The 17,046-nt window shown below is 53.1% G+C and overlaps 1 protein-coding gene across 3 annotated transcripts; it reads right to left on the minus strand.

Moving 5' to 3' along the window:
* Positions 1-4,123: 4,123 nt before the first annotated feature.
* LOC104475543 (butyrophilin subfamily 1 member A1) lies at positions 4,124-13,950 on the minus strand. 3 transcript variants are annotated; one of them, XM_086769367.1, is made up of 11 exons: positions 13,811-13,950; positions 10,606-10,992; positions 10,237-10,518; positions 9,287-9,634; positions 8,359-8,634; positions 7,642-7,749; positions 7,120-7,140; positions 6,770-6,790; positions 5,678-5,698; positions 5,278-5,310; positions 4,124-4,710 (listed from the first exon to the last, which is right to left on the minus strand). In XM_086769367.1, the coding sequence occupies exons 3-11, from the start codon at positions 10,334-10,336 to the stop codon at positions 4,124-4,126; spliced, it is 1,515 nt and encodes a 504-aa protein (XP_086625493.1). In that variant the 5' UTR covers positions 10,337-10,518; positions 10,606-10,992; positions 13,811-13,950. The 3 variants fall into 3 exon arrangements, with proteins under 3 accessions (XP_086625493.1, XP_086625494.1, XP_086625495.1); XM_086769368.1 differs by lacking the exon at positions 10,606-10,992 and having other exon boundaries at positions 13,811-13,939; XM_086769369.1 differs by lacking the exons at positions 10,606-10,992; positions 13,811-13,950 and having other exon boundaries at positions 10,224-10,363.
* Between the last annotated feature and the right edge of the window lie 3,096 nt (positions 13,951-17,046).

Raw genomic sequence — 17,046 nt, forward strand, 5'->3', positions numbered from 1 at the left:
GCCGGCTGAGAGGAGAGCCGAGCCCCGGTCAGCGGGGATGCGGCAGTGACGCGGGCTCGCTCGCCCGCCGTCACCGTCAGATGCAGCCCTGCCGCCACCGTTTGCGTTCCCGAGGGCGAGAGCAGCCCCCGGTTTCTGGGGAGCAGCGGCGTTTCGGGGAGGGGGTCTGTGCGGGGAGCGGGCAGCTCGAGCGCACGTGGCCCCTGCAGCCGCTCTGCCCTCGCGTCGCACGGAGCAGGCTGTGCCGAGGCCTCGCCAGATCCTTTCGGAGGTTTTTGAGGGTTTTTTGGTTTTTTGTTTTTTTCTTTTTAATGGGATGAAAAAGCCTAAAAGCAGCACAGAGGGGCTGCAGCTTGCCGATTCAGAAACGGCAGCGTCTGCGGGCGCGTTTTCTGGCAGGGCTCCCCAGGGGCACCCCGGGGTGTGCGACGGCCGGTGCCCCATGCCCAGCTTTGAGCAGAGGGGGCGAGCGGCCGTGCCGCCGGGCTCTGGTGATGGATGCGTCCCACGTTTCCCCCCTCAGATCTGGCGGGGGCTCCCCTCCGTGGGCTGGCCTGGGCTGATTTTGGGGACAAGGCGCACCCTTGTGCCGCGGGCAGCATCTGGGGGTGCAAGGGATGGGTTTTTTGCCTGGGCCCCCCGCCCCGTAACTGAGGGATGCAGCTGGGAGCGGGGCGCAGGGGTCTGTGGATGCGTTGAGGCGGGGCTGGAAAAGGCCGTGATCCCAAGGGATGCTGTGGGGGAGGCACGGGGCTGCGGGGGGAGGCGGAGGAGCTGGCGGAGCCGGGCGGCGGAACCCGGAGCGGGAGCGGGGAGCCCGCTGGGCCGGCTGGGGGGCGAGGGCTCGCCCCGGGCAGCGGCCGGCGGGTGTTCAGCCCCGCGGGGAGCTCCGGGAGCTCAGCCGGCGGCAGCCGCGCGCCATGGAGCGGCTCTTCCGACAGTGAGTGCGGGGCGGGGGGATTGCGGGGGGAGCCCCCCTCCATCCGGGCAGGAGGGACCCCCAGGACACCTCGACCTTAGCGGGAGTACCCCCAGCCTCCTCCCAGTTCCTAGCAGGAGGGATGCCCCCCATTTCCTGCAGGAAGGACCCTCAGGCTTCTTGTAGAAGGGACCCCCATATTTTGCAGGAGGGACCCCCCAAGCTGAAGGGACCCCGCTATTTCTTGCAGGACGACCCCCAGGTCCTCCCCAGTTCCTTGCAGGAGAGACCCCCCCATTCCTTGCAGGAACGACTTGGAGGATCCCCCGCAGCTCCTTGCAGGAGGGACCCCCTCATTTTTTTGCAGGAAGGACCCCCAGCACCTCCCCAGCTCCTTGCAGGAGGTCCCCCCTCCCTTTTCTAGCAGGAAGAATCCCCCCATTCCTTGCAGGAAGGACCTGCGGGACCCTCCCCAGCTCCTCGCAGGAGAGACTCCCCCGTATTTTGCAGAAGGACCCCCAGATCCCCCCCCCAGGCTCCCGGCAGGAGCGACCCCCCCATGTCTAGCAGGAGGCACCCCCCGTTCCTTGTAGGAAGGACCCCCGGGATCCCTCCAGCTCCTTGCAACGGGGACCCCCTAAATCTTTGCAGGAGGGATCCCCCACTGGCTCCTTGCAGCCCCTTCCCCCCTTCCGTGCAGGGGGACCCCCCCCAGCTCCTTGCAGGAGGCTTCCCCACCCCCCCAGCCTTTTGCAGGAGGGATGGCTGGGACACCCCCCACCCAGGCTCCTTGCGGGAGGGATCCCCTGGCAGGCGGAGAAAGAGACTCCACAACCCGGGAGGCTGTAAAGTCGGCGTGCTTTATTTCCGACGCACCGGGCGCGCGGGGGATCGCGTCCCGAAAAGGTGCGCGCCTGTGTGGGTGGACCTTCCTTGTATTTATACACAGGAGCGTTTACATATCCATAAGGACTGCGAAACGCCGATACAACTCATAACCTTCCCCGAAAAGGCGGACCCGTTCCTGGAACTCGTTTCCCTGGTCCGCGCCCCGGCCTGCTCCTCGTTGCGCCGGCGCCGTGACGGCTGGTGGGTCGCGCGCGTTCGTTCCACGTTTCTCCTGCTGTCCTCGTCAGTGCGAGCAACGTCTCCCTTCCTCGGGACCAGTTCCGCGCCCTTACACCGTGTCAGATAAAACAAGCTACGCGCTCTGCCAGCCCTGGTCGAAGGTCGCCCTTATTACCGCGCTGCTGTTTTCGGTGTTTTCCCTCCTCACCCCGACGGGGCACTGACTCTGCGTGCGGCGGGATGGGGGGTTCCAGAGCACGGGGGTGGGCAGAGGGAGAGGAGACAAAGGGGGGCAGTGGGGAGGGATGAAGAGGGGCCCCGGGCCTGGGCCAGGCACAGCTCAGCCTCGGGGCAGGCCCCACCTGCGCCATGGCACCGCTGGGCCTGGCTCCGGCAGAGCCCGCCTTCTGCTCACCTCGCTCTTCACTGCCATAGGCTGGGAGGGCTGTCCGTCTCCTCCTCTGAGGCGATGCTGCCCCTGATTGGCCCCCATGTGCTCAGGCTGCTGGGCTGCAGAGCCCGCCCTTCCCTGAGGGGGTGATCTCTGATTGGCGGCCTCAGCTGTCACTCTACCCAGGTGAGGTGCCCGCCCTGCGCTGATGGGATCCTGCCTCGGATTGGTCCCCTGGGCCGTCACTCCGCTCTGGTTTGGGCCTGTCTGGGTTGAGTTTAAGTTCCTTCTTAATGGCAATTCTAAGTTTAGAGTACCTTTTCAGCTTAAATCCCCCTTCCTTTCCCTAGCTTAACAAGAAAGGGGGGATGCAATGAAGGGTTTGTAAGGCGAGTATGGACCTTCCAGCCGTTTCCTTGAGTTTTCTGGCAAATAAATCTCTTGGGAGATGAAGCTGTAGTCACATGGTTCTAAATACCACTGCTCATCATGCTTTTTAGGCTTGACTGACTCTCCCCGATGAGCGCGCTGTTGGCAAACAGTGTGGCATTCTCCCTCAGGGCTGGAGGGGCCGGTCTCACCCCCCCGGGCCCTCTCCCTCTGGAGTTCGGGGCAGGGCGGGACCAGCGTCTCCAGCCGGGCAGAAAAGCTTTCTGAGCAGCGGAGAGAAGCGGAGCTCAGCGTGGGGACTGAAGCTGCCGTCACAGACGGCAATGTCCTGTCTGAAGGGAGGTTTGCTGTCTCCTCTGCGGCCTCCTGGAAAAGAGCGCTCTGGGGCACTCAGAACCCTGGGCTCTGTTTGCCCCTTACACACAGACGTGTGTGACTGTCCTGGTTTCCGCAGGGATGGAGTTAATTTTCTTCTCAGTAGCCGGTGTGTTTTGGATGTCGTGTGTGAAGAATGTTGATAAAAACATTCTGATGATACCAGTTGTTGTGAATGAGACCAAGGACACCGTCTGGCTTTCCAAGTCTCGTTAACGTGCAGATGCGGGAAGCTGGGCAAAAGACAGACAGAATAACTGACCCAGACTGGCCAAAGAGAGCGTTCCATGCCTGACCGCCATGCTCAGTGTAGAAGTGGGGGTTGCCCATGGGAGGGGGCATCATTTTCAGTTATTCCTTTCCTTGTCGGGTGTCCGTTCGGGCACCCTTGGCACCCTTTTCTTCTCCCCCGCTTGCTGGCACCGTTCCCTCTCCCTTGCTGGCTCGCTCTCCCCCTTTGCTTGCTGCTCGGGGTCGTTCCTGTGATCGCTGCTCGGGACGGGCTGCGTCGGTCATTGGGACATCGGGTGGTGAGAAATTGCAGATTGTTCATTTTGTATATTTTGTAGATATTAATATCCTTACATCCTGTTAGCTTTGTAGTTTTTAGTATTTTCAGTAAACTGTTTTTATCTCAACCCACGAGTTTTCCTTTCTTCCCAATTTCTCTCCCCTGTCCCACTAGGTAGGGGCAGGGTGAATAAGAAAACTGTGTGGTGATCCGGGCTGAACCACCACAGTGACCCATCCAGCCTTCTTCAAAGGGAAGCTGTGCGTAGAACAATTTATGCTCTCCAGCATTTTTAAACGGGTATTTAAGGTGCAGACTATTTGAAGGAGAAGATACTGACTGTACCTGAATTGAGAAAGATGTATGCTAGTATCATCATTTCATTTTGCACCACTAAAAGGACGCACAACTTATGAGCTGGAAAATTGCGTGGATGTCCCCGTCCCGGCCATGTCCCAGTGATGGCACCCTACAGGCGGAAGCAGGAAGAGAGCAGAGGCTCCTCAGCACTGGGGCTGCGCGGGGGTGAGGGGGGCGACTTCAGGCTGAGATGGGCGACGGGTCCCACGCGGAACCAGGGACGGATCCGCTCCCCGCTCAACGGGTCCAGTGGGAAGACGAAGAGTGATGCTCGGCTGTCGCCGTCGAAGAAGCCCAGTGTTCCCCCTTCCAAATCCAGATAAACACGGATCACCCGCGGCAGCTGGGCGAGGCTGAGCGCTGTGTGGTCCGGCGAGGTGAGAGCCCAGTACCGGCCCTCGCAGTGGAAAAGAGCCAAAATCCCATCTTGGGGAGCCGGGTTGATCCAACCCTTCCTCTTCATGGATTCCTTGGCCACCCCCAAGGCCCAGACCCCTCCTTGCTCCATCCCCACCTCCACCTCCCAAAAATGCCTCCCCGAGACAAATCCCTCCCGCCCCAGGACGCAGTGGTAGGTGTCGTATCTCTCGGGGTTATCCGGCAGAGCTTGCCGCGTATCTCCCCGCCGTATCTGCTTCCCATCAGCCGAGAGGATGAGCTGGGGGTGTGCCGTCTCCGTGTCCAGCGTGACGTGCACTGCAAGAAGAGAGAGGGGTGGAGCTCAGCTGAAGACACCCCTGTTGGCTTTGGGTTGGGGGTCTCCAAAGGTTGGTTCCTCTTGGAGAAATATCTTGTGGGCCCGGCATGGTCCCCCCCGTGGCCGAGCACTGGTTGGGATACGGCTGCCCCACCCCGGTTCCAGCAGCCGAGGGACCCAGCGGCATGGACGCAAGTGAGGAGAACCAACCCAACCCAAACTCAACGCATTTTGGCAGAGTCTTGTTCAACACCAGCACCAGCCGAGGAGCTGAGAACGTCGCCCCTGCAGCAGCGGCATGAGGCGTTTCCCCACTCTCCAGCCCTCTGCCCCAGGGGGGAACTTGGCCAAGAGCGTCCCAGCTCCATCCCCTCCTCTACACTCGCCGCGCTGGGCGCCAAGACCCTCCATCTTTAGAAGTAGCCAAAAAACCCCCCAAAAGACAGGAAAAAAAATGCTTATTTGGTGGGAAAACAAAGTGGAAAGCGTCAGAGCAGTTGGGGGGCGGAGGCTCAGCCCTCAACTTATCTGTCCCCATGGAGAAGCGGAGCGTGGGATGCAGGTACCTTCTTCCACCGGGACGACGCCGTTTCTCCAGCCTGAAGCCAAAGGGACGCAGTGGTGAGTGGCCCCTCTGCCGCAGGGAAGGGGGCGTGGGGTGATTTGGCGCAGGGGGCACAGCGGGAGCATTCCCAGGTGTGCTTTGGGTCAATACGCTGGAATTTAATTTATTTTAAGACATAGAGGCATCGAAACAGGAGCCTGAGCATCTTTTCTGGCACAATTTGGGGTTTTTTTTTAGATAATTTAATAATTTTTTTTTTAGATTGTATTTTTTGCAAGCAATGTTGGTGGAGTCTGGGTGATAAAACCCAGCAAGACCCATCCCATGGCCAACCCCCACTCCCCAAATACGCACTGCCGGAATGACCGCGGGGCCAGGGGAAGAGCAAGGATCAAACTTACGCAGTTCTGCAGCATGTTTCTCTGGAAAAAGAAAAGAAAAAGAGGGGGTTTTTTAAGTAAAAACACAGGCTTTTTGGGGGCGAAAACTCGTATTTGGACCCCATGTAGCCACCTGACCCAAGGGTACGTTAAGAGGCCCTTTTGTGACACTGGATCTCCAAAATCTGCCCGGAGAGGGGGAAAGCAGACAGGAGGGAAAACCAGATTTTTGGGCACCCCAGTGGGCCAGAGGGAGTTGGTGAGGCCGGTGCCGTCAAGGAGTTGGACCCAACCTCGTGGGCAGAGAAGGTTGGGGCAGGGTCTCCTCCTCGGCCCCGGGGTTTTAGCGGGTGGAAGAAGGAAAGCAACACTTACCAATTTCCAGATCACGTTGTCCTGGAAGGGGAAAAGACACAGAAATAAATGTTGAGTTGAAGGAAGGGTTGGGTTGATGTTGGGAGCTCAGTTGAAGGAAGGGTTGGGTTGATGTTGGGAGCTCATTTGAAGGAAGGGTTGGGTTGATGTTGGGAGCTCATTTGAAGGAAGGGTTGGGTTGATGTTGGGAGCTCAGTTGAAGGAAGGGTTGGGTTGATGTTGGGAGCTCAGTTGAAGGAAGGCTTGGGTTGATGTTGGATAGGTGTTTATGGGGAAAAAAAACCCAAAAACCTGCGGAACTGATTGGCCTAAATGGAATTTCGGTGAGCGGCGTGCTCTTCTTCTAAAATTAAATGGGGTTTTGGTCCTTCTCTTGCATGACACTTCTTCGTTAGCTATGTTGCCGTGAAAGCTAGCAATTCTAGTTTGGGAAATTAATTTGGGGATTTACTGCTTTCCCAGATGGCCTCTGGGGAGAAATAGGCAAATTTGAGTTTTATTCCTGTGAAAACATGAAAGCTTGCTCTTGTATTGTATAATATTAATTTTTATATATAATTAATAATTATTTAATTTATAAAATTATATAAGTTATATAATTCTTATATATATTCACTTATATATGTGCTTCCTCCTTGCTGGTTTATGAACTCCCATGATGAAATAAGCACCCGCCCGCAGCCCTTATTTTTCCCTTGATAACAGCAAAAAAAACCACCAAACCCCCACGTTACATACGGATTTCGGCATCACGTTTCTCTGAAAGGAAAAGCAGAAGGAGGCGTAAGAGGAAGTTTCCTTTCTTTTCTTGGTTAAAAAAAGGTGGAAAAGCAGTGAGGAAAAAAAAAGGAGATTTTTCCCAATTCTGCAGGGTTTTTTTTGGTTTGTTTTCAGAATTTAAATGAAATATTTTCAACTTTTTCCCACCCCTCGTAGTTCTTTCAAATGGCTTTTTTGGTGCAAAATCACCCAGCGAACGCCATTGTAAAAGTAAATTTCAGAAACGCACGTGCGTGAGACCCAACCCTCCTCTGCCACCAAAAAAAATTATAATTTTAAAAGTAAGGGAAAAAACCCGCGTCTCTTACCGAGTTCTGCGGCATGCTGGCCTGTAAGAAAGAGCAGAGAAAGTCGCGTGGGTTAAAGGAAAGTTTCTCCCACACCCCTGTTGTGTGAGGGCGAATTCCTTCTTGTGCACCCAAAATTCCCTCTTGGCTGCCCAAAATTACTTCATGGCTTCCCAAAATTCCTTCTTGGGTGCCCAAAGTTCCCTCTTGGGTGCTCCAAAATTCCTTCTTAGGTGCCCCAAATTCTTTCTTGGGCACCCAAAATTCCCTCTTGGGTGCCCCAAATTCCTTCTCAGGCACCCCAAATTCCCTCTTGGATGACCCAAATTCCTTCTTGGGTGCCCAAAATTCCTTCTTGGGCACCCAAAATTCCCTCTTGTCCACCCCAAATTCCTTCTTGGGTGACCCAAATTCCTTCTTGGGTGCCCAAAATTCCCTCTTGGCCAGCCCAAATTCCCTCTTGAGTACCCAAATTCCCTCTCAGGCACCCAAATTCCCTCTTGGGTGACTCAGATTCCCTCTCAGTCTTTCCTAGCCCCTCACCTCGTAGCCACAAGACAAAAAGAGAGAAGGCAACCAGCGAAGACAAGCAGGCAGCCAGGGTCACGAACAAAGCTGCCATCCAGGGAGAGCCCTTTGGGAAAATGGGGTCTGGAACAGAAAAATTCCCCAAATTGGGTTAATCTGGGGTGCAATTATACGTAGAGGCGGGCGTTGGAGCAAATGTGGCTGTAGGTAAGCAGGCAGTAGCGTTACGCTCTTGTGTAAAAGTCATTTATCAACACGAGCCCGGTGGGAATTCAAAACAGGAAAGAAATCCCCATAAAAATACTCTAGAATATTTTTGCATTTCATCTTCTGGGATGGGAATACTTAGAGAAATGGTCTCTCGCAAGCGCTCAGTCTCCTCTGAGCATCTTCACTGAAATATTTAGACTGGAGGTTGCTTTTTAACAGAAATTAAAAAAAAAAAATAGATAATATCTTCTTTAGCAATGGTTCTTAAGAAAATGGTGCCAAACTCAACTTTCTACTAAAAATAATAATTCAGAATATCTCTGATTTGGTCACCGATGGTCCAGAAATCCCTTCCTCCTCTGTCGCATGCTCGTGACGCCCCGAGCGCCACAGTAGAAGGGAGGTGACGGATCCCCTGTGCCCAGAAGCCGCCAACAACAATTGGGCGCATAAAATCAGGGGAAGAAAACCCCTTATTTCCCAGGTATGACTGTTAAAATTGGAATTCCAGCGGTGGCTCACCCGATATATAAATGCTTGAGTCCTTCTCCAGGGGAAGCCGCGTGTTCCTGACGGAACAGGACACGTTTGCGTTTCTTTGAATGATGATGGATTTCTCCACATCAAAAAAGCCGTTGTGGTCCTGGGAGTCGGACTGGGTGAAGGACGGGAGCTGCTGGCCTTGGAAATTTCTCCACAGCATCTCAGGCTTTGGGTACCAGCCGGCTGCTCGGCATCTCACTCGGATTCCCCCATCTTGGTAATCCTCCACGGAGAGGAGGGGGCTGGAACCTGAAACTGGGACCAAAAAAAAAACCAAAAACAAAAAAAAAACCAAACTCTGTCAGCCAAACTGCGTGCCTGTCCTGGAGAAGATCTTCTCAAAACTTTTTTCATTCACTTCACAGCCACAAAGTCGGGGCAGCGGTGATGAAAACCTCATGGCAAACGTCTGAGCGTGGGGTAGAATTGACGTTATTTATTCTTGTTTTCCTCCTTCCTCAAATAAACGCTAAACCTCGCGGACTTTCTGTTTTGGGGACAGCCCAAGCCTGAGATTTCTTCACCCTCAGCAATGTCCTCAGAGTCACAGGACAAGCGTGAAACCACGCAACCCGTCCAAGTTCAATCAGAGAATCATGAAGGTTGGTAGAGACCTCCAAGGTCATCATGTCCAACCGTCAACCCAACACCACCATGCCTACTATGGTTGACTTGGGAGGGGAACCAGGAGGTTTCTCCTGGGTGGTGTCGCCAGATCTTTGGGATTTCGGGGGGTTTGATTATGGGAGAGTCCATCTTCTGCAGGGATCTGAGGCCCAGCAGGTTGGGAGATGCTCACCAGGAGCTGGGCGACCCAACAGAGAAAACATCAGAAGGGATTTCTGAGTTGTAGTCGTCAAATGGGGACGCACCATCTTGTAGATGACCCCTGACTCCTGATTTTTACCTGCAACTTTCAGCTCCAGCGTGGCTTCTTCGTAAAAGTCTCCGTCTTTGACGAGACACTGGTACTGCCCCTCATCGCTCAGCCGGATCCGGAGAATCCTCAGGGAAACGTTCCCGATGGAAACACCTTCTTTTAAAAATTCCGTCCTCTCCTGGTACTCGGGCATCTGGGAGGAGTAGTGGTCCTGCCCGCCGTGGTAGAGGTGAACGTAGCTGGAGAAGCGGGACCGAAACCACCTCACCTCCATGTTCTCAGCGTTCAGCCTTGGGGAGAGGTGGCAAGGTAGCACAACATCTTCTCCCACCACAGCGGTGACAGGTTGCTCAGACCCCAGGACTCTGAACTGGGCTGCGAAAGGTGGCGGGTGAGAAGAAGACACGCCTGACTGAGAGATACGGGCAGAAGCGGTTCTGAGGCTACGTCTTTGTAAATAATTAATTTTTAATTTTTTTTTCTTTTTTTTTTTTTTTAAGGATTCTGGAAGTAATCATCAACCAAGCATGGAAGAGCATCGCGGCGGGTCCAAGGACCCAGCGTACAGCTGCTGCCACAGCTGGATTTGGAAAATACCCCGAGAAGTTGAGGTTCAGCGCACTGAGACAGGAACGCTCTTTGCGAGCGCGCTACAGAAATGACGGAGGAGAAGGTATGGAGCGAAAAAAAGGCCGATTTTGGGGGCACAGGGGTGCTGGAAGATGCAGTCTGGGGTTGTCTTAGATGGTCTAGGACTTGAGCCAGTTCTTGAGCTTCACCCATGGGGATGATAGAACCTCAAACCCTCCTGGTAGGGCATCTCTTGATTGATCCTCCCCCAAGCCCCCCGAATGTGCTATTTATTCCACCTGGCTTTTAAAACTCACTTTTTTTGATAGTATTGACAAGCCAGGGAGGGGAAAAAGAAATAGACAACAACAGATGTATGTCACGGGAGAGGCACTGGAGATCCTTACCGCAGCCCAGCTCGCGGAGGTGAAAGCCGAAGAAGAGAATGACGAAGCAAGGCAGGGCGGAGGTGATACCGGGGAGGCAGAAGTGTGAGGAAACCAACATCTTCCCAGCCAGTTTCACCAGGGAAAGATGAGCAGGGAGGGGAAAAAAGCCCCCCTACTCTTGGGGCTGAGTCGTGGCGGGGTTCAAGACACCCGAAATCAAAATCCTCATCTGCTTCCTGTTTTATGGTTTCTGAGAAGCGAAGGCGGAGCTGGACCCAGCGGACCGGAAGTCATAACTGCCTGTGAGCGGATGTCAAAGTGAAAAAAAATTAAATAAATAAAAATAAATTTTAAAAGTTCCTCAAAGTCAAAGCAAAAAGGTCGAACCTCTTCACCTGTCCTGGCCGCGGCGCATCGCTGCTGCCCAAGAGCCCAGCAAGAAATATTTTTTCCCTTCCAGAAATGTGATTTGTTGTATTTCGGAAGAAAAAGTGTCGCTTTTGCAAGAGTTTTTTTGGTTTTTTGTTCGTTTTTTTTTTTTTTTTTTCTCAGCGCCGTGGGTTGGGATTTTTATTGCAAGGCAGGCACCGGTGAAGCTCAGCTGGCCACTGACCTCTGAGCTCTACCCAACGCAAACGCACCCGCGATTTGGAGAGCTGCCACCAGACCCGAGCGTGAGTCACGGCTGCGTTTCTCACCTTTGCACCCAGATCGTGCCAGGACCTCGCCCCAAAACCCTTCGAACGGGGGCAAGGGTGGCTCCCGCGAAGCCTTCTGTGCAAAAAAAAAGTGGGGAAAACAGCTTTTTAGGAGGGTGAAAGCCTTAGGAGCAGCTGCGCTAGCGGTACTTTAACTTCCCCCTGTCTCTCTCTGTCCAAAACGCGATTTTTTTTTGGGATGGGTGATGAGCTCAGACCCGGCAGAGGAAAATAAAATTTCATTGCACCTTTCCCCCTCTTTATTTTGGCAGAAATAACCCTTCCGTTGCAATTTTCCTCATCTTTTTTTCCCCATGTGCTGTCTTTTGTTTTAATGAAGCAGAGTCTGAATAAAAACAGAAACGCGGGAGCAGCTCTTCTATTCTCTCTTTTATTCTATATTGTATTATCCGTTCTGTGTTTTGTTCTCCGTTCTGTATTTTTTTTTCCCTTCTGTATTTTATTCTTTCCAGGAAATGGCATTTGCCAGATGTGGACGAAATTATCAGTTTTATGAGCAGAGAAGCAAAACAAGGTTAGAAAAAAACCAAAAAACAAATAAACAAAAAAAACCCCCATGCAACAGAAGAGAAAAAACACCCTCGCGTTATTTCACGTATCCGCACCCCACTGGCATCACGCGCAGCCCAGGCTTGATTTTGTTGGCGTTTATTAAAAATGCACGGCTCCACAGACTTTTGTTTTCGGGGGGGAGAAATCAGAATAAAGTTCCAAACCAAGAGATATGACCATTTTCCCAAAGCCCGGCTTTTCGCCCCGAGAAGACGCAGCCCCTCCAGCAGCGACATCCTCTCCGAGCGCTCCGTGGCCGCAGCAGAAATGCTCAGTTTTGCTGAAAAAAAACCCGTTTTTTCCTAATTGCAGGGGAACCGAGGGGCCAGGAGGGGGCGAGCATCACTCCACGCCCACAAACTAAAGCCGTGATAACCGTTCAAATTATTTGGAAAAGGGAAGTTCTTCCAGGAAAAAAACCAAACCAAAACAAAACAAACCCAAAAAAACCCACGGAAAATAATTGCTGAAAATCAGGTTTTTTGGCCCGTTTGCCCCTATCATGCTGAAATTGTTGCATGCTGCCGGTTGTCAGCAGCGACGACACAGAATAAACGGCAGCCCGCCGCTTTTGGACCCCTGGGACCACGTTTCTCAGCCACGTCTCCTCCAAACCGAGTAGGGATGGGTGCAAAAAATATGAGTAAAAACCCATTTATCAACCCGAGCTTAAGGAGGGCAAAGCTACGCTTGCGAGCGGGTTGAGGATTTAAGAGGGAAAAAACGATTGAAAAAATCAACGTGAGATGCCGAAGGAATCGTTTTCCAGGGCCTTATGGGTCTCCGGCATCACCCACACCCCATCACACCCCCTACACCTCTTCCTTCCCACCCTGAGAAAGAGAACAGCTGCAATTAGAAGGGGCTGGAGATTAATTAAGTTATAACTACCCTGATTAGCCCCACTTGGGGAAGCCCTGCCCGGGGCTCTATTTAAGCCCTAGTTAGGCCCAGCTTCAAAATTTGGCTAGGCCCCTCAAGGCAACCTCCTGGTTAGACCCAGCTTCAAACCTTGTCTAGGCTCATCAAGGTGATGTCCTGCTTAGGCTCGACTTCAAAACGCAGCTAGGCTCCTCGGGGTGATACGTTGGTTAGGCCCAGCTTAAAAATTTGGCTGGGCCCATGAAGGTGATGTCCTGGTTAGACCCAGCTTCAAAACTCGGCCAGGCTCCTCAGGGCGATCTCCTGGTTAGACCCAGGTTCAAAACCTGGCTGGGCTCCTCATGTTACAGAGGGGATGGAAAATCAAATATCCAGAAAGTGCTGCCCTCTACTCTACGCGCACCAGACAGCAGTGGCCCCACTCGTACCCTGGCTATCTCGACACTTACAAGAAGTTTATAATAAGGTAAGCAGCAGTAGACGTCGTCTTAGAAAAACGCTTCGTTGTGAAGTAGTTGCGTCTTGTTCAGCACCCTACCTGAGTGCACTAATCAGGAGTTGAAACAAGTGAGAGGTCAACTAACGAACACAGCGAGGGAGAACAGGAGGGTCCCTCCAGAGGACCCGCAGAGACCACCGACGCTAAAGACTGAGAATGCGCAATGGGGTAGAGAGGAGGGAAATTTGGAGCCCCCAACATCAGAAGGACGTGGAGCTGTTGGAGAGGGTCCAGAGGAGGCCACGCAGATGCTGAGAGGGCTGGAGCAGCTCTGCTGTGAGGCCGGGCTGAGAGAGCTGGGGCTGCTCAGCCTGGAGAAGAGGAGGCTCCGGGGAGAGCTGAGAGCGGCTCCCAGTGCCCAAAGGGGGCTGCAGGGAAGGTGGGGAGAGGCTGTTCAGCAGGGCCTGGTGTGACAGGATGAGGGGAAATGGTTTTAAAATAGAGGGAGGGAGATTCAGACTGGATATTAGGAAAAAATTTTTCACAATGCGAGTTGTAGAACACTGGCCCAGGCTGCCCAGAGAGGCGGAGGGTGCCCCATCCCTGGAAACGTTCCAGGCCAGGTTGGCTGGGGCTCTGAGCAACCTGATCTGGTTGGAGATGTCCCTGCTCCTGGCAGGGGGGTTGGACTGGGTGGCCTTTGAAGGTCCCTTCCCACCCAAACCGTTCTGTGATTCTATGAAATAAGTTACGGGAAATCGCGTGAACGTGTGTCGTTATACCCTAGAAATATCTAGTGACATCCTTGAATAGTGAAGGCAAGATTTAGAAGGATAGGGGATAAATTAGAATAAAATTAATTAAATAATAGAAATCTAGTAGCTTTATAATAATAGAATAATAATATAATGGAATAACGTGGTAGAATAGTGATTTTACATCGCCCAGCAGGAACCCTGCCTAACAGTGTAATCCTTGTGTGAAAATATAAACTACTCACCGCGAGAGAAAGAACAGCAGAGTCATAAAATTTAACACAACGAGGTACTTTTGGGATGCGCCAGCAGGTGCTGAGGTGTCAGACGGGAACATCCTGAGGGAGCACAGGCACACGAGCCGAAACCGAGGCACGGGGGCTCCCGGAATCCAGAAGCAGAGCCACGGGCTGAGAAAAGACGGATAAAGCGGAATAAGCAAGGACATCGGGAACCAAGAAAGACGAGGCAGCGAGAACAAAGGAAAATAAAAGTCTGAGTTCACGCAGCGGACACAGCGATGAAGAGGAGGGAACGACCCCCGATGAAGGAAACGACCCCCCAGAGGGACTGCACTCCTGGGAACAGACGCGAGGTGGCAGCAGAGCCCGGGGCATGACGTGGGTGGAAACATCGTAATGATTTCTCGAAAAACTAATGACTGTGCGCCCAAATCCTCGGGAATTCTGTGGATCTGTCTGTCTGTGACGCACAGATACCGTACCTGTTGTGAACTCGGGGCGCGCGTCTGGAGGAGCGATCCGGCCGGCTTCTGAACGCGACACGGGTGTCGCGGAGCTGCCATCCCGATGTTGGGGGCCCTCTCGTTGGGGGCCCTCTCGTTGGGGGCCCTCTCGTTGGGGGCCCTCTCGTTGGGGGCCCTCTCGTTGGTGACCCTCTCGTTGGTGATCGAGCCCCAACCAGACCCAAACGCTGGCCAAACCGAACAAGGGAGAGGACGGGCTTGCCTCCTGGATTTCCCCCGGGAATTTGGGGAGCGGCGGGGAGGAAGCAGCTGCGGAAAGGAAAAATAGAATAATTGGAGGGTTGAAAAGCGTTGAAAGGAAGGAGGGACTGAAGAACATGCAAGGAAGAAAAAAAATAAAGTTTTTTTTTTTAAATATACACAGGTAAGGTATGGAGCCAGAGCATTCTGTGTTTTGGCGGGGTAGTGGAAGAAAAAAAAATTACTCTCAGATGGTAAAAGCATCTTGAATTGGGTGTTTTAGAGATATTTAATGGGTCGGCAGAGCGCGCTGGCCTCTTTGCTCAGCTCGCGGCGCCGGGATGCGACGGGGAGGGGCGGGGAGGGGACGAGCCGAGTCGGGGTCAGCGGTCGTTGTCCCCGCCTCTCTGTCCACCTCCTGCCTTCCCCTTTCGGCCCCTTTTCTCCCCCAAAACGCCTTCGCGCCTCGCACCTGCCTCCCCCCCCGCCCCCCCCCCCCCCAAATATGCACCCACGTCCCCCTCGCCTGAGCCCTTGGCCACAGGAGCTCCCAGTTCCTCCCTGGGGATGCACAAACTGGGGTCACCTCGGGGGCTGGGGGGCAGAGGGGCGTTGTCCTGCCCTTGCCATTACCTGGGGGGGGGTTCTCTGATTTTTGGGGGCGATGTTGGTATCGCAGAGCAGCCTTGTCCTGGTTCCGGGTCTTTTCCCAGCTCCGACCTCTTCCTCTTGTCCCTCCCTACCCAACGTGCGCCGGAAAGGGGCCCCGCTGGGTCTGGAGGGGGGACCTCAGCCCTCGTGGGGACCCCCCCCCGGCCCCCCCAGGGCGCGTGGGGGGTGCGCAATCCCCTCCTGGGCCTAGGGTCCCCTTTGCCAGCTCTCAAATTTCCTGCCAGGAGTTGGGTTGACCAAAGGGTTGGGTTGACCGAACGTCACAAATCCCCTTTGCGGGGCCACTCGCCAGCATCCAGGCACCCTTTCCTGCCCCGTTTCATCCTATTTTGCCCAGCAAACTGGTCGTACTGGGCCAGTGATGGAGCGGGGACTGGGACAGTGATGTAGGATTCCACCCAGGGTCAATAATTTTTGATGCCTCCGTCCCTGAAATGCCCTTTGCCCGTCCCATCTTGCCCCCGCATCCCGCTGGCAGGAGGCAGCCGAAACCCTAGAGAATCCCAGGAAAAAAAAAAAGGGAATTTGGAGGAGAAAAAAAAAAAATTGCTAAAACCAGGTTAAAAAAAAAAAGAGGAAATATTTCTTTGTTCTTATTTTTTTTTTCCCCCCAACCTGATGCAAACAGATTTGTCCCCGGGCAATAAACCCAGGAAAAGTGGATTTAAGTGCTGCTGCGAGAACTGAGGGTTCTTGCCCTGAAATTTCTCACAGAAATTTGGGGTCCAGGCAGGTATCCCTTACTTTTGGGCAGAAAAGTGCTTGGTTTGTTTTGTTGGTTTTTTTTCCTTTATCTCTTAACTCGGAGTATTTCAAATGGATGCGAAGAACCCACCCCAAGGCATCGAATTTTTGGCAGGACCTTTGATTCCTGAGGAGATATCGCTCTCCTCTCTGTTAACCCAATCCTCCTCTCCTCTCCGGGAGTACGGAATCTTGGTCTGTAGGAAAAAAAAAAACCTTTAAAAAAAACCAGAAAAACGTTTCAATAACCGTCGTATAAAAATAAATTGTAAAACCTCTTTCTTATTAATTAGCGTTTCAGAAAATTGAATTTTGCACTTAAGGTCTGAAGTAGATGGTTGATTCTTTTGAGGTAATTTTGGAGATTTTTTTTTTTTTTTCCCGGCTGCCCAATCATTCACCGGAAAGAGAGAGCTCAGGAGGGATAAATAATAAAATAAAATACTTCTGTGAACTTTCAAATTTTTGGTCCTAGAGTCATGGTAAATCCCTTTCCAGCCTTGGAAGGGGATTCACGTGGTCAAGTGCAAGGTGCCTACCACAGGGAAAAATAAAATTCCTCTAGAAATTTGGAAGAATTGAGACTTTTTTTTTTTCCCCATCAGAATTTGGAATTTTTTCTTTGTTTTGGGGTTTTTTTTTTTTTAATGGAGAGGAGGAATTAAATGTACAGACTTTTCTCCAGCTGTGTTTTTTTTCCCAGCCACATTGCGTCCCTTCTGGGCACGCATCGTTGCGCCAAGGGGACGGGATGAAGGTTCATCTTGGGGGGCAGGAGCAGGAGCTGCACCTGGGACGCGTTTTGGGGTGAAAGCAGCTATTTTTGGAGGATTTTCTCACCTGTTTGTTGTGGTGAGGATGTTTTCCTCCCCAAGAAAGGGTTAAGGCCACCCCCCCACCCCTGGAAGGGCCATTGGGAAGACAATAGGACCCATGCTGGGCACAATGGGCAGGAATCTCCTGGATGGCAGATTTACCCCCTGCGGGGCAAGGAACCTCCCGAGGGGGGAGAGAAGCCAGCTCTGACCCCAGCCCCGGAGATGCCATGGTCCTCGGGATGGACCCAGTTCCACAGCTCTGGAGATCCCATGGTTCCCGGCCACAGAGATGCTGTGGTCC

This window comes from Chlamydotis macqueenii, chromosome 36 (assembly GCF_036417535.1).
Source record: "Chlamydotis macqueenii isolate bChlMac1 chromosome 36, bChlMac1.mat, whole genome shotgun sequence".
Lineage (NCBI taxonomy): Eukaryota > Metazoa > Chordata > Aves > Otidiformes > Otididae > Chlamydotis > Chlamydotis macqueenii.